This window comes from Perognathus longimembris, chromosome 24, assembly GCF_023159225.1.
Source record: "Perognathus longimembris pacificus isolate PPM17 chromosome 24, ASM2315922v1, whole genome shotgun sequence".
NCBI classification, from domain to species: domain Eukaryota; kingdom Metazoa; phylum Chordata; class Mammalia; order Rodentia; family Heteromyidae; genus Perognathus; species Perognathus longimembris.
The window spans coordinates 1,910,961-1,927,209 of NC_063184.1; the positions used below are offsets into that span (position 1 = coordinate 1,910,961).

General features: G+C 38.8%; 1 protein-coding gene across 1 annotated transcript in view; it reads left to right on the forward strand.

Moving 5' to 3' along the window:
* The first annotated feature begins 3,284 nt into the window (after window positions 1-3,284).
* Window positions 3,285-16,249, forward strand: part of Adad1 (adenosine deaminase domain containing 1) — a 31,557-nt gene continuing 18,592 nt past the window's right edge. Inside the window, exons 1-5 of the mRNA XM_048333565.1 lie at window positions 3,285-3,408; window positions 3,704-3,883; window positions 4,891-5,079; window positions 7,807-7,974; window positions 13,452-13,520. Coding sequence (XP_048189522.1) covers window positions 3,285-3,408; window positions 3,704-3,883; window positions 4,891-5,079; window positions 7,807-7,974; window positions 13,452-13,520 — 730 coding nt within the window. The remainder of the gene's footprint in view (window positions 3,409-3,703; window positions 3,884-4,890; window positions 5,080-7,806; window positions 7,975-13,451; window positions 13,521-16,249) is intronic.

Sequence of the window (16,249 nt, forward strand, 5' to 3'; positions counted from 1 at the left end):
AGTGTTCCCTTTTAGTCACATCCCTGCCAGCATCTGCTATTATTATTTTTCTTGATAATGGACATTCTGACTGGGGTGAGGTGGAATCTCAGTTATTTTCATTTGCACTTCTTTAATGGCTAGAGATGTTAAACATTTGTCTATTGGCCATTCTTATTTCCTCTTGAGAGAAGTCCACTTACTAATGGGGTGTTGTTTGAGAATTTCTGATTGGGGAGGGATGTTAACTTTTTAGCTCTGTATTTCAGATATGAGGTCCTTGTCTGTTGTATAACTTGTGAAGATCTTCTCCCGATCTGTGGGCTTTCTCTATCTCCTTTGCCATCCTTTCCCATTCTTGTCCTTCTGCAGTTTAATGCAATCTCATTTATCCAACCTTTCTTTGGTTTGTTGTGTTTCTGGATCTTTATTTAGAAAGTTTCAACCTGTGCCAAGAAGCCCTAGTGTTTCCCCTATTCTTTACTGTAAAATGTTCAGGATGCCTGAAGTCTTGGATCCATTTGGGGTTGATTCTGATGCAGGTTGATGTATAAGAGTGCAACTTCAATTTTCTACACATGTATAGCAAATTCTGCCAGTACCATTTGCTGAAGAGGCTGTCTTTCTTCAATCCTATTTTTTTGGTTTCTTTATCAAAGACTAGGTGGCCACAGGTATATGGGCTCATTTCTAGGTCTTCAATCCTATTCCATTGGTTCTTGGGCCTGTTCATGTGCCACTACCAAGCTGTTTTTATAACTATGGCTTTAAAAGAGTTTGAAGTTTGGCATTGTTATTCTTCTAGCACTGTTCTGCTAAGGATTGTTTTTGCTATTCAGGGCTCTTGTCTTAGTCCATATTAAAAAAAAACACAAAACCAAACAAAAACCTAAATGAATGGATTGGCAGAAGAGGAATAGGAAAGAAGCATCATAAAAACAAAATAAAATATAGCCTATCATTATTAACACTGAATCTGAGTAGTCTTTATACCAAAAATCTGGTCTCCTGAACTCAATGCCAATTCAAAAATAATAAGAACCAGGTTGCAAAAAAAAATTTTGCTATACAAAATGAGTGCTATACATAATGGTGTTTTAAGAAAAAAAAAAAAGGTCCACTACCAAGTGCTGGGCAGACCATTATTGTTGCTGTTTTGAAAGAAAAGCTAAGGAACTTGGGCTTCCAGATATATGTGTTTGAAGAATGACTTTTGAAAAAATGATGACCTTGGCCCATTTGTTTCCCAGTGTTGAGGATCACTGTCCAGAGTTCTACACTTAGGTGTGATGAATGTTCCTGTACTCCAGTGGTTAGTGAGATAGAAGAGTGTGATGACGTTGCTAGGAGCTGTAAAGACATTCAGAGTTCCCTCACGATGGGAAACGGGTTGAAAGAAAGAACAAGAAGGAAAACAAAAAAACAACAAAATTTTCAAAATTTGCCTGACAAATCATGCCGATCAGTAATGCGAGTTATTACATTTAAACTACAGCTATGAGCAAAGTCATCTATCGCTAATCAAAAATAAAATAGCAAGTATGATTAAAAAGCAAGACCCAACCATTTGTTGCCCGTAAGAAACACATCTCGTTCACATACAGGATGAGGGTAGATGGATGGAAAAGTTTTCCAAGCAAAGGGTACAACCAAAGAAGGTAGGATTAACTATATTTCTATTACATGAAACAAACGTTACACTTAGAAGATACGAAGAAAGTCATTTCATATTAATAAAAGGAACAATCCATCAAGAAGAAATAACAGTTGTTAACATAGGCACCAAATACCAGTGTACACCACATCAAACAAATGCTTCTACATTTACAAAATGCTGAAAGACATCAGTAAAAACAGTAAAAGACTTCAGTTCTACACTCACCAATAGATCATCCAAACAAAAACCCTCAAAACTAAATGACAACATAGACCAAATGGATTTAACATCCGCTGAGCATATCATCTAGTAGCTACCATAATACAAAGTTTTCTAAACAGCCTATGGAACTTTTTCCAAACAGGTATTTTAGGACTTAAAATAAATCTTGGCAGCATAAGAAAATCAAAAATACTCTTATATTCTGTCAAACTATAATGGAGCTAGAGTAGAATTCAAAGGAAAAAAAAAAGGACCTATAGAAATTATTCCCACACATGGAGATTGAACAGATTGAACAGATACGTCATTGAATGACAATCATTAAAGAAGTAAAGAGGGTAAATAAATCAGTGGAATTAATGAAAATGAAGGCAAAGCCTACCACAACCTTTAGGAGACAGAAAAGGGAAGTGCTAAGAGAAAAACATCAAGCTATGAGCCTATATAAAAAAAGCGAAGCAGATCTCTGCACTGAAAGCTTAATGTACTTCCATTTCCTGGAGGAGGGTAAAGAAGCACAGGTCAAACTCCAAACTAACAAATGCAAAGAAGTAAGAGAGCAGTAATGAAGCAAAAGATGGATCTTTTGAAAAGGTAAATATGATTTCTTCTTGTTGGTTGTGGGGCTGGAACTGGGCACCCGGGTGCTGTTGCTGGGCACCTCAGCTCATAGCTAGCCCTCCACCGCTTGAGCCACACTGGCACTCCCAGTTTTCTGGTGGTTGATTGGAGATGAGAGTCTCACCGACTTTCCCGCCCAGGCTGGCTTCGAACCGCGATCCTCAGATCTCAGCCTCCCGAGTAGCTAGGATGACAGGATGAAGACTCAGGCCCACATGGATCACCGCTGAACCCTATGAGACCTTTAGCAAACAACGTCCACGTGCCTCGAGCTTTTGTGTGAGAGGGAGGGAACACTACCGAGGTTGCTCCTTGAAGTATTGTACTTACTCTCCCGGTGAGGCCCTGGGTTCGAGTCCTCGCCCCTGGCGCCCGGGGCCAAGGACGCCCTGGTGACAGACGAGAGCTGTGTGGGCATCCCCGCCTGCGGAGCGAGGTGCGTGAGGCCGGCGGGATGCGCGAGGCGACCACGACGACGGCCACGACGGCCATGACGGCCACGATGGTGAGCATGAACATGGCGGTGGTGGCAGGAGGCCCAACCGGAACCAGGCGCCGGAGCGCGGGGAGTGACGTCAGCGCGGGGAAGGGGAGGAGAGACGCACGTGCGTGCGCGCCCCGCCCCCTCACCGCCCAACGTAGGATGCCACTGATGATTGGCCGAGGCCGGGTCACGTGTCTGGGCGGTGGGCGGGGCCCTCCGGCTCGCGGTGTGCGGTGTAGGGCGTGGTCGTCAGAGCCGGCGCGTGGCAGGCCGGGCACGCGGCAGCCCGAGGCCAGAGGGCGAAGCCCGGCGGAGTAAGCCATGGCGGCGGCAGGCGGCAGCCGGCGCGCTCCCGCGCCGGGCCTGCGGCTCGGCCTGCCCCTGGCCACCCCCTTGTCGGCAGTGGTGTCCAGCCGGGAGGACGACGACGAGGACAACCTCGGGGGTGAGGGTCGCGGGGGGAGGGGGAGGGGGAAGGGGCGGCGGGACGGCCATGGCTTTGGCGTTTTCTCGAATCTTCCGGACTTTGCTTCCGCGCCCTCCTCCCGCCCCCCCCCCACCTTGCGTTGCGTGGACGGCCGGGACTGAGGTTACCTGAGTGAGCGGGAGAGGCGTTGGTGGGGACGCGGGGGGGCGGCCGCTGTGTGGAAGGCGTGTTGGAGTCCCCCGCCCTCCCCGATTCTTCTTCATCTGGCCTTTTATGTCCGTTTCCTGCCAACTGCACCGTGATGGATGTGTAGACGAGAAAATGTCGGGCGACGGGGACTGGTTCCAGCGCCCCAGGGTCCCCAGCTTTGCCCAGATGCTGAAGAAGAATCTGCCAGTCCAGCCAGCAGCCCCGACGGCCCCCCCGCCCGCCGGATGTCCCTCCGAAAGCAGCAGCCTGTCGAGCATGGCGTCCAAGGTCACGCAAGTGACGGGTATGACTCCCCTGGGCCTCGTCTGAAGTCCCTCAGTTTCCTCCTGAGAACCCTTGGTTCCAAACTTCTCACCTCCTGGAGAGGGGGGCGGGCAGCGGAAGCCTGGGGAGTTTCTTCTTCCCCCACCCCCTTTATTTTCATGTTACAGGCTTGATTGTCACACCTTCCCCTGTGAGAGGCGGCTTTGCCTTCTGTGAGATTGAGGCTGCAGGGGAAAGGATGAGACTTGGAGGCCGGTTTGGATTCTTCTTAATAAGCACTAGCAAGTAGGGACAGACATATACTTTGAGAAAACTGAACTGAATTGAATTGAAACGAAGTAATGTGTGTTTCACGAGATCAGTAGGCAGTGTAAAACAGTGGTTTGGGGAGGAAGAAACTGAGGTGTAGGTCCAACAGACATTTGTGTCTTGGTTTTCTCCACTTGCGGCCTCAGTGACATCATTTGCAAAAAATGACACACCCTCTGATGACCTTGACATAGCTAAGATTCCATGGTTCTTAGATACCATTTAGGATACCATAGTAATATCACTTCTCTGTAAAGCCAGTCTTAGCATTCTAAAGGACACAAAAAATATCAGATTGTGCTTGTCACATGTACCAGAATTCATTAGTAGAAACTTAGTATTCCAAACGATATGATGAAGTAACAGATTGCACTTGTCACATGTACCAAAACTCTTTAGTAGAAACAAAACCTAATGAAAAATATATCACTAAGCATATCTTTAATTTTCAAAGAGGATTTAGTGCTTTCACTAATTTTTTAAACATAACTGACCGGGCTGGGGATATGGCCTAGTAGCAAGAGTGCTTGCCTCATATACATGAGGCCCTGGGTTCAATTCCCCAGCACCACATATACAGAAAATGCCCAGAAGTAGCACTGTGGCTCAAGTGGCAGAAGCCAGGGACAGTGCTCAGGCCCTGAGTCAAAGCCCCAGGACTGGCCAAAAATAAAATAAAAATAAACCTAACTGACCAATGTGAACATTTGTTTTTAGGCAATTTTCCAGAGCCATTGCTTTCCAAAGGTCTTTCATCTGTTTCAAGTCCTGTCCTTCCTCCAAAAAAAATACCTAAAGAATTTATAGTGAAATACAAACGTGGAGAGATAAACCCTGTGTCAGCCTTGCACCAGTTTGCCCAAATGCAGCGAGTTCAGCTTGACCTTAAGGAAACTGTAACTACAGGCAAGTCTCAGTTATGTTTGGTCATCCCAGTATAGGAAAACCTTTTTCCATCACAAACAGAATATTTGGTGGTGGTATACATGCTCACTACATACTGTGCTAAATAACTCCTAGTATACTTTGACAAATATACATAAGAAACTTTGTTTTGTGCTTTAGCATAAAAGATAACATGTGCATAATTCAAATATACAAAAATAGTTGTAATTTTTTTGTGTGTGACTAGATGAACTTAAGTCAGACCCAAGGATTATTTTGTGGTGTATATTCTTCTTTGCATGGGTGGCTCACGCATATAATACTAGTTACTTAGGAGACTGAGATCTGAGGATAGTAGTTTGAGGCCAGCCCAGGCAGAAAAGTGGGAGAGACTCTTATATCTAATAAAGTACCCAAAAGGCTGGAAGTGGCAGTGTAGCTCAAGTGGTATAAAATAGAACTAGCCTTGAGTATAAAGAGGCTCAGGGACAGTGCCTAGACCCTGAATTCAAGCCCCAGGACTGGCAAAAACAACAACAACAAAAAACTTTCCTAATAATGATAAGGATTTGTACTAATGAAAATAATTCTATCAAAAGGAAAAAAAAATATGGCCAAATTTAGCCACTGAAACTCAAGCATTTTATTGGTAAAGCAAATTTACTTTGTCTGCAAACTGTTATTCTCCTTTAAACTTCCCACCTGAAGAATCCTACCTTGTAGTTACTTACCTGTATACACCACACAGGTAAACTAGCTTTTTAAAATTTTCATGTCACTAGCCATTATGAATCTCAAATCTGGTATCTTTGTGAAAGAATTTAAAGCTATTGAAATTTTAGTGAAGATTGTCACAATGGCATAAAATTTTAATCTATCTGGAAGCATAGAAAGTGGTCTTTTTATAATGTAATGCAAACAGTGGCTTAATCTCTGTTTAAGTCAGTAGTTTTCCTGCATTATATTTAGATCACCACTGAAAAATGTGAGTTCTTGGTCACAGGAAAAGAGAGGGAGAGTGAGGGGTAGGGTTAGGGACAGAGGGAAAATGACTAGAAAAAAACTGTCAGGAAAACTACTCAAAAGCATAATCCCATTCATTGTTAATGGTGTTCATTTTATATTCAAAGTATTTCAAAGTATTAACTACACTATTGAGACCACTATGTTGACAGTATTTTAGAGAAGTGCTGGCAGTGATCTCCATCCACATTAATGTGTGGGTTAGGAAGCTTAAAGCTCAGCTCAACAGGACATTTATTAACAAATCCATGTGTAGTCCCCTCTACATGAGAATCATTTGGGTTACTTGTTGAGTACGCATTGTTCTTTGGCTCAGTAAATTTGTATTGGGACACAGGTGATTATGAAGGAAGGAATTGGGGAATTGGGAATGGGAGGATGCTGTCAGGAATTCCTGACAGGTACAATGTGATTATGAATCTGAAGAGCTAAGGTACTGGGGCTTAAGTGCCGAGATGTTGTAACTAACCATCCATAACCAAACAGATTAAGCTAAATAGCACCGAGTAAAGCTTGAAAATGTCTGGGAACTATGAATTTAGGAGATGATTTCAGGTCTCATCTAGTAAATAAGTAACTATAAAAGTAAATCTCCTGGACATTTGGACTGAACATTCTCTTTAATTCTTTAGGATAGCCTTTTGTATTTTAGTTTTTCTTGTGGGCTCCTTTGTCCGACTTGCTTACTTTGGTGGTGCTTATGTTCTGGAGCTGGTAAGAGTATTATGGTCATCTAAGGATGCAAGAAGTTCCACTTATTTGTAATGAAGTATATCTTTTAAGTTTTTTCCTTTTTCTGACTTGGTACTGGGGTTTGAACTTTGGGGTGCTCTTGCTTGGCTTTCTGGTTCATAGCTAGTGCACTACCACTTGAGACATGCCTTCAGCCCAACATTTTTGCGCATTAATTGGAGACAGAGTCTCAAAGACTTGTCTGCTCTGGCTTGAAACTTTGACCCAATAAGCTTCAGCCTCCTGAGAAGCTAGAATTACACTCTCTTGCAGTGAGGCTTTTGAAGAGGAGAGAGATGTTCCCAGAAGTCTACATTTTACTCTCATTGTTCGTTTAGTAGATAGTTGATGCTATTGTTGAACATAACTTGCCCACATGTGACCTGTTTATTGAAGTTAGGTTTTTATCTCAATTGATTCTATAGACAGTCTAGCTGTTGAAATGCTCAGAACTAGTTCAAGGGATCATTTGGGTGTAGTTTTAATCTTTACTAGCCCTACAGAAAGACTGATGATTTAGTTTGTTTTTCTTATGATTATACTTTTATTTCAGTCCTTGTGTATCACTCAGATTGACAAGATAGCTTCTCTTTGGTTGGTATTTTAGGCTAAACAATTTTCCAGGCTTTATACTGAAATGTTTTTCCAGATACAGACGTGATTTCTAGGAATATACTCTGGCTCACACTTGTAATCCTAGCTACTCCAGAGGCTGAGAATTCAGGAGGGCAGTTTGAAGCCAGCCTGGGCAGGAAAATCTATGAGACTCTTATCTCCAATTAACTGCCCAAAAGCCTGAAGTAGGGCTGTGGTATAAATGGTAGAGCCACACTAATCTTGAGCAAAAGAGCTCAGGGACAGAACCAGAGTTCAAGCCCCAGAACTGGCACACACAAAAAAATTGAAAACAATATATTACACACACAGAGGGAGGTGGGGGGAGGGAGGGAGAGAGAGAATTATTGCATCAGTCATTCTAAGTTCTTTTTCAAGGTAATGTTATGGGACCGTATTTTGCTTTTTGTGCTGTGGTGGATGGTATTCAATACAAGACTGGACTGGGACAAAATAAGAAGGAGTCGAGATCCAATGCAGCAAAATTAGCTCTTGATGAGCTTCTACAGTTGGATGAACCTGAGCCAAGAGTAGTAGAACCATCAGGTAAAATATTCTTGATTATAAAGTATCTGAAAAAACTGTCATTTTTCCAGAAAGAATCATAGATTTATGATAATCACTTTACTTAGCACCTACAAGATAAGTTACAGGATTTGAATAAGTTTCTGTTTGCTGGCATATTTAATGGTAGTTAAAATGCTGTTGCATATTTCAACACCAAAAGATACAATCATACTGCTACATTGACTTATAACCTATTAATGGGGCCACGTCCTGTTAATTTGGGTGTTGTTTTTTTATTGTAGCTTATTGAATTCATACTGTGTGTGTAACCCTTTCATATAGTAATAGATTTTAATGTAATATTTGTGCAGTTTGTCTGAGCTGGCTTTAGTAAATAGCAGTTGCTTGAGAAAATGGTCAGAGAAAGGTTACAGCAAGTAGATTAAGGATGAAACCTTAAGAATTAGACTGCTGAGGGGCTGGGGATATGGCCTAGTGGCAAGAGTGCTTGCCTCCTACACATGAGGCCCTGGGTTCAATTCCCCAGCACCACATATACAGAAAACGGCCAGAAGTGGCGCTGTGGCTCAAGTGGCAGAGTGCTAGCCTTGAGCAAAAAGAAGCAAGGGACAGTGCTCAGGCCCTGAGTCCAAGCCCCAGGACTGGCCCAAAAAAAAGAATTAGACTGCTGAATTTAACACAAACCTGGGAAGACGATTTTGCCCTCTAGAACTTTTTCACTTGCATGGTTGCAACAGTGATAGCAATTACATTCTATGGCTTTCATTTGATTATTAAATGTCATTTAATTTGAAGATTATGTTAACATGTTTTTGCCACTATCGATGTTAGATTATGTTTTGGTTTTCTACCAAATGAGGCAGTTAAAAAGAAAAATGTGGGCTGGAAATATGGCCTAGTGGCAAGAGTGCTTGCCTAGTATACATGAAGCCCTGGGTTCGATTCCTCGGTACAACATATATAGGTAATAGCCAGAAGTGGTGCTATAGCTCAAGTGGTAGAGTGTTAGCCTTGAGCCAAAAGAAGCCAGGGACAGTGCTCAGGCCTTGAGTTCAAGCCCCAGGACTGGCAAAAAAGAAAGAAAGAAAAATGTTTAGATTTGATAGTAAGTGGTGACTATAAACTCATTCTTCTTAAGATCACATTACTGTGAATTTTTGCCTTTTTTAATCTAGTAGCTGCTTTTTTGTTTGATAATATTTAAGGTCGGGATTTTTTGCTGAGTTGAATTCTGCTTAAAGCAGTTCAAAGTTGCATAAGCTTTGACATATGTAGTCTTTCTTCTTTTTTCAATGTGTCATATTTTGATAAGTATTGTTTTTATAACATTTCCTGCACACTATATTTTTGATTTATTAACATTTTAGGCCATATATGATTTTGATAAATTCTTATAAGAACATCAGGAAGATTGATTGATTTTCTACATTGTACATTGGTACAAACATTTTACTTTTGTTATGTACCTTTTTAACTAAAAAAAATCTTAACATAAAATTACTTGTTTTATTCATGTATTTGTATGTGTTTTCTATCTTTATTTTTAATACTTAACAATGTTACTCCTAGTTACTTTTTGTGTTTATCCCATTTTTTCAAAAATCTTCTGTTAGGTATAAGACAAGGTTACATTTTCATATAAAGAATATTTTAATTAGAATTTAATGTTTGTATTATAATCATCTGATATATGTCAGATTACATAATTTCTTTGCTTATTTAGTGTCATACAGATTTTTGTTTTCTTTTCAAAATATTTAAAAAGTAATTATTATAACCATAAAAAACTCAACTTTCTAATTTGAAATTAATTTTCACAATTTGGAGTCCTGACTTTATCATCTAATAATTTAGCTATATTTGCCACCTTTTAGATTTTTCTTATTCAGCATTGTATTATATTGCAGATAAATATTGCTCACCTACAGCTTAATGACTAAAGACTTGGATTTTTATTAATAATACTTTTTATTCTGTCCACAGAATTTAACAAGTTAATGTTAAATGTAGGACCTATGATAAATAATAGTGATAGTCCTTTAAGTTTGTTAATAAGGAATACTTTGTATGTGATTACCATGTCTGCTTACAACCCACCTGAATATACTTTGCCTTCACTAATATTTTCCCAGTTTCCTTCCAATCATAATATGTGGCAAAAAAGTAAACTTCTGTTTTGAAGATGGGCTATGTTCCAGGAGCTGTTGTAGCTACTAAAGTGTATCTAGGATTAAATGACATTCTCTCTACTCTTTAAGAACTAAAATACTTGATTGAAATCAAATTTTAAAATATCTACAGAATCTCCTAAAAATTATGAGAAGAGCATATTTTCAATTGGTTTCTTTTTTATTTAAAAAAACATTATTAAACAGAAACACTTCATTTTGGACAATGTTATCCTTTCCCTTGCTCTGTTTTTCCCTCCCATCCCACCCACAAGTTCTATAGTTCATTTTCAAGATGGTGTCCAGTGAGTACCATTGCTGCATTTATTTACCCTTTGTCCCTCCCATTTCTGTGCCTCTCCATACACTCCCAAAGACATTTAGACAAAGCAAAAAGAAAACAGCAAGCAAGAAAGTACCTCTTGTTTCCATTACCTGGAGTTCATTTCAATAGATGTTATTCTGTGTGATGAGAGGCACATAGGTATTGTGCCTTTTTGTTCCTTTCCTAAAAATGATTGGCTTCTTATAACAACTGCTTTTATTCTAAAGCTGTAAAAATGTTTATGTAAATATAGCTAGTACATATTTTGCTTAATGTTCTGTAGTTTTTACTTTCTGTAACCATCTATAGTTTCCTTTCATTGTGAAAGATAAGGTCACATTTACTCTTCTTTGATGCTAACTCCTTTATGTTTATTATTTTCTCAAAAATTACCAATAGTGTTTTAAGCACACGTAAAAATTTGTGAATAAGACGGGTGCTGTTGGCCCATACCTGTAATCTTAGCTACTCAAGAGACTGAGATCTTATAAGAGAGATTCAAAGCCAGCCATGGCAGAAAAGTTGGTGAGCTCCTTTCTCCAATTAACCAGCCAAAAAAAGCTAGACTGGAAATGTAGCTCAAGTGGTAGAGTGCCACACATAAGCAAAATGCCATACTGTACTACCAGGCTGGGAGTTAGGGCCTCAGGATTGGCACGCGTGTGCGCACACACACACACAAAAGTTTAATATAATATTGTTTGGTCCAAGGCCTGGAAATAATATAGTGAGATAATCTTTTAACCTATATGTGATACAGTTTCTTCTTTGTTTCAGCTAAGTTAAACAATTATTTTTGAGAAAGGACACAAAAAAGTTGAGTATTTCTTCTCTTTGCTATCAATTAGCCTTTTCTGTTTTTCTAGTATTTTTCTATTCTTGTTTACAATGCAGAAATTGAGCTGAGCATTAGTGGCTCTTATCTGTAATCCTAGCTACTCAGGAGGCTGAGATCTAAGGATCATGTTTAAAGCCAGCACAGGAAGAAAAGTCTTTGTGACTCTTCCTTCCAGTTAATCAGCAAAAAGCTAGAAGTGGATATATAGCTCAAGTGAAAGTGCCAACAGTTTGAACAAAAAAGCTGAGGGGAGGACTGTGCCCTGGTTCTCAGTTCAAGCCCCACTACTGTCATTAGATAAACTTTAAAAACTTAATGGGATGAATTTGATCAAAGTACATTATATGCATGTATGGAAATAAAAAATAACTATCTTTTCAGACTACTAAATTCACTGCTTTCTTTGGAGTACTTGTGAATCAAGCCTATGGCCTTGCTTATGCTATGTAAGTGCTTTACCACAGATAGTTTTTCAGTCAGCTGTGTTTGTTTTTTGGTATTTGGGGTTATTTTTTCAGTGCTGGTCCTGGAGCTTGCACTCAGATATTAGGCACTGTCTTTGAGCTTTTGTGCTCAAGGCTAGCACTTTACCACTTGATCCATAGCTTCACTTCAAGATTTTTGCGGCTTAATTGGAGATGAGTCTCATGGGCTTTCCTATCCAGTTTGGCTTTGAACTCTGATCCTCAGATCTCAGCTTCCTGAATGGCTAGGGTTACAGGCATGATCCACCCGTGCCCAGCTTTAAGTATAGTTTTTATTAACTACAAAAAAATTTAGCTAGAATGTGATTAATGATATGTTGTTTTGAAATACTCTAATATTTAGTATTTTGGTAAAACAATAAAAAAATCTAGTTTTAACTTTAGTTTATTGATGGCTCATGCCTCTAACTCTAAAATTTATTTTGTGCTAGTACTAGTGTTTGAACACAGAGCCTTGTGCTTTCTTGTGCATGGCTCAAGCCCAGCTTTTTTTTTTTTTTTTTTTTTTTTGCTGCTTAATTGATTAGGGAGTATTGTGGAGATTTCTGCAAGTCTCATGCATGCTGAACCACCAGCACTCAGCATGAATTAACACTTTTCAAAAAATCCTAGCTGTGGTTTAAAAAGTGATAAAACTTTCTTATTTTTAACTGTACAGTTCAATGGTGTTTATTTACGCTGTTGTGCAACCCATTTTTAGAACTTGTTCACATTGTAGATCTGTAGCTTTCTATCAAACAGCTCTCCATTTCCCTCTTCTTTTTATGCCTGACAACCACTATTTAGTGAAAACCCTTTAGTTAGTAACTTACTTTTGAGAGCCTTTCCACTTAAACTTCCTTGATTTTTAAAAATTTTGTTCCTTTGGTTTAATGTCATGTTCTTATTTTTCCTGTATTGCTTACCTTTGGAGATTGTGTTAGATGTTTCAGGAAATGGGACTAAAAGCATAGAAAACTTTGGATGTAGTATTCTTGAAAACAGCCTGGGCTTTTCCCTAGTTTTCTTTCAATCATAATATGCGGCAAAAGAGTAAACTTCTGTTTTGAAGATGGGCTGTGTTGCAGGCACTGTTGTAGGTACTAAAGTGTATGAAGGATTAAATGGGGCTTGGACTCGGGGGTCCTTACTCTGTCGTTTGGCTTTTTGCTCAATGCTGGCATGTTACCACAAGAGTTACACCTCCACTTCAAGCTTTTTGCTGTTAAATTGGAGATGAGAGTCTCATCACAGATTTCTTTGCCTTGACTAGCTTTGAACCATGATCTTCAGACCTTAGATTTTTCTTGGTGTCTTGGACTGCAAATATGAGCCACCAGTGCTAGCTTAAAATCTTGTTAACTTATTACTTTTAATAGAATATTCTAAATGTTTACAATATTATTATAAATAGAAAAAATTCCCAAGTATGTAAAATAGAATTTTGTTTTGGGTGCTTTTCAGAATATTGCATAATTTCTACTGCAAGCTGTAAAGCAATATAAGTTTCAGAAATTCAGGAATTAATTTGCATAACATAACAAAATAGCAGTAAGTTTATTAGAACTGAGCTGATGACCCAGGGATGGCAGAAATAAAAAAAAGTCACTTTGGATTACTATTATTACACAGTACTAAAGTACCATCCATTTGGAACGTTGAAGTGTCATGTTTTGTTGTGTTTTTGCTTTCTTTATCAGGTCCTCCTCCTATCCCTGTAGAACCTGTTGTTGCACCTGAACCAGCCTATGTTTCAAAAGTACATTATGGTAGGAAAATCTTTTATAGTGTTTTTGTAGATTAATCCATCTAAAATTATAACTAAATAGGAATATTCACAAAAATGTAAATGCACATTTTATTGAAACCCTTTATAACGTCTACAAAGAGGAAAGTTTCATAATTTTATAGTAATGAGAGAAGTAGGGAGTAAAAATTGGAGAGCATGGATTAAGCAGTTTTTTTTCTTACAAGGAGGTAGTTCATGAATTTCATATAAATGCTATTTTGGGAATTCTTTGCTGTGGTGGTTTTTATCATTAATGAAAACCAATGGTTTTATTACAGTGGCACATACATGTTAACCCAGTTCTGGGAAGGCTGAGGCCAGGAGGATTTCAAGTTCAAGATCAGCCTGGGGTACATAAGAAACCTTGTCTTAAAACAACAAAAACAAATGTTTGATGGTCACTTGACACTTAAACTTTGCATAGTCTATTCACTTTCTTTTAATGGCAATTATTAGATTCTTAAGCTCAAGAAAACTGCAGCTTTAAGTTGCTAGTTTTGTGATCTACAGCCAGTTGCTTCATTTCCCTTAACTTGCTCCTTTGTAAAATTTCCATCATGGTAATTACTGCATTGACCTATGTGAGGATAAAAGGAATGCAAACATGTGAAATACTTGGATCCCTTCCTGGCTCTCAGTAGCTTCTCACTAAATCATACTTGCATCGTTATATTGTAACACCTTACCACATTCATTTTTCAGGAGATAATTGTCTCTTACCTATTATCTCCTGAAAAACAGGGCATTTGGTTTAATTTCTACATTGTGACATATTTAAACATGTCAAATTTTGAACTTGTATAGAATATTTTTAAATGGAAGAGAGCTTTCATTTTCCAAGATTTGAAAAGTTTGATGCTCATTCAGCCTTGGTCTTCTGGGTTTGTCTGAGACAAAGTGTGTGCACATTTGTGTATTTGGATGGAATGAAAGGATTAGACCAGGGAAAACAAACACATTCAGAAGTCAAAATCCAACAGGTATCATCACTTGACAAAAGAGTGGATGAACAGAAGAGCTATCAGGGATCATTATACAGTAGTCATCTCTTACTATGGGAAGAGGCTCTTGTCTTCCCTTTCAAGTTCTGTGGACATTTTTAATGGCTAAAGGAGCAGAATCTCAAGGACTGATAAATAATATAGCTTACTATTACCTTGAGTTTGTGAGGAAGAGAAAATATGTAGTTTAAAAACATAAAAGTCAAGACCAGTTTGGAAGGTTCAGGTCAGGAGTCTTGTCAGAAGAGAAAACATCAGAGCTGAACGTTACTCTTTTTTTTCTGATGTTGAAAACATCAGAACTGAATGCTACTTTTTTTATTTGTTTTTGTTTTTGTTTGCTGGTCCTGAGGCTTGAATTCAGGGCCTGAGCACTCACTGTCCCTGGCTTCTTTTTGCTCAAGGCTAGCACTCTGCCACTTGAGCCACAGCACCACTTCTATGTGTGTGGTGCTGAGGAATTGAACCCAAGGCTTCATGTATTTGAGGCAAGCATTCTTGCTACTAGGCCATGTTCCCAGCTCTGAATGTTATTCTTTTGGAGGAAAAATATTTGAGATCCATAATGATTGTTTGAATACCTATTTGAATATATATTGAGTATATATATTGAATATATATAATGATTGTTTGAATACCTGTTTGAATATATATTCTATATATATATATTCTTTCTCTCTCTCTCTATATATATATATATGTTGAGAAGAAGAGAGATATTTACCGAACATTTTGTTTGATGTAATCTTTTAAGATTAAGGGAATTGTTGGTGTATTTTTGTAGAGCTTTGTTTTGTGTTCTGAGGATCAAACACAAGGCCTTGTGCGTGCTAGGAAAGCACTTCACCACCCAACCATGTCCCGTCTACTGTTGCCTTTGTCCCATCTGCATCTGCGTTTGCTAACACCAACTAAATGCAAAGAGTGGGCTTTATTTAGCATGCATCAGATTTTATTTTTTAGTGATATATGTATATATTTATAGATTATTTCTCAGAATGCCTGTATGGAACTAAGCAATTGTGATTTTATATCTAAAGAAGAAATTTTGTGAGTGTATTTCAGTTTTTGGTTTTTTTTTAAGGATATAATTGACTGGGGGCATAGGTCAAGTGCCTACCTAGCAAGCATGAGACCTTGAGCTTAAAACCTGTACTGAAAAAAAATAAAGGAAAGAAAAGGAAGTTGATTACTGTGAGTTTTTAGGATAAACAGCCAATTAATTCTACTTTGTATCATGGCTTCACTTCATGACTAATTTTGTGACTGTTCGTCAATTTTTTTATAATATGACTCACTTTTTTACTACAGAGTGCTAATAGTAATAAAGAAAAATCCAAGTTTAAACAAGACATGTAAATGGCTAATGATGTTCAGTTAACAGAACGTTGCTCAAGACTGCTAATGTTGTACTTTCAGTATTTGTGTGCCTTTAGAAGGTAACTACTGGGCAGGTGAAAATAATTTCTGTAAAATTAAAATCAGTAGCCAGCCATGGTAGTACATGCTTGTAATCCCAGAATTCAGAATGTGCATCCAGGAGTTGAAAGAAACCTAAGGTACAGAACAAGTTCCCAGCCAGTCTGGGCTACCTAGCAAGACCTTGTCTCCAAAAACCAAAACAAAACAAAATGTGTAATGGATATTAATTACACAGCAAGCACTATTGCTTTCTACCTCAGAAAATGTCTATTGAACTGTGGACCAA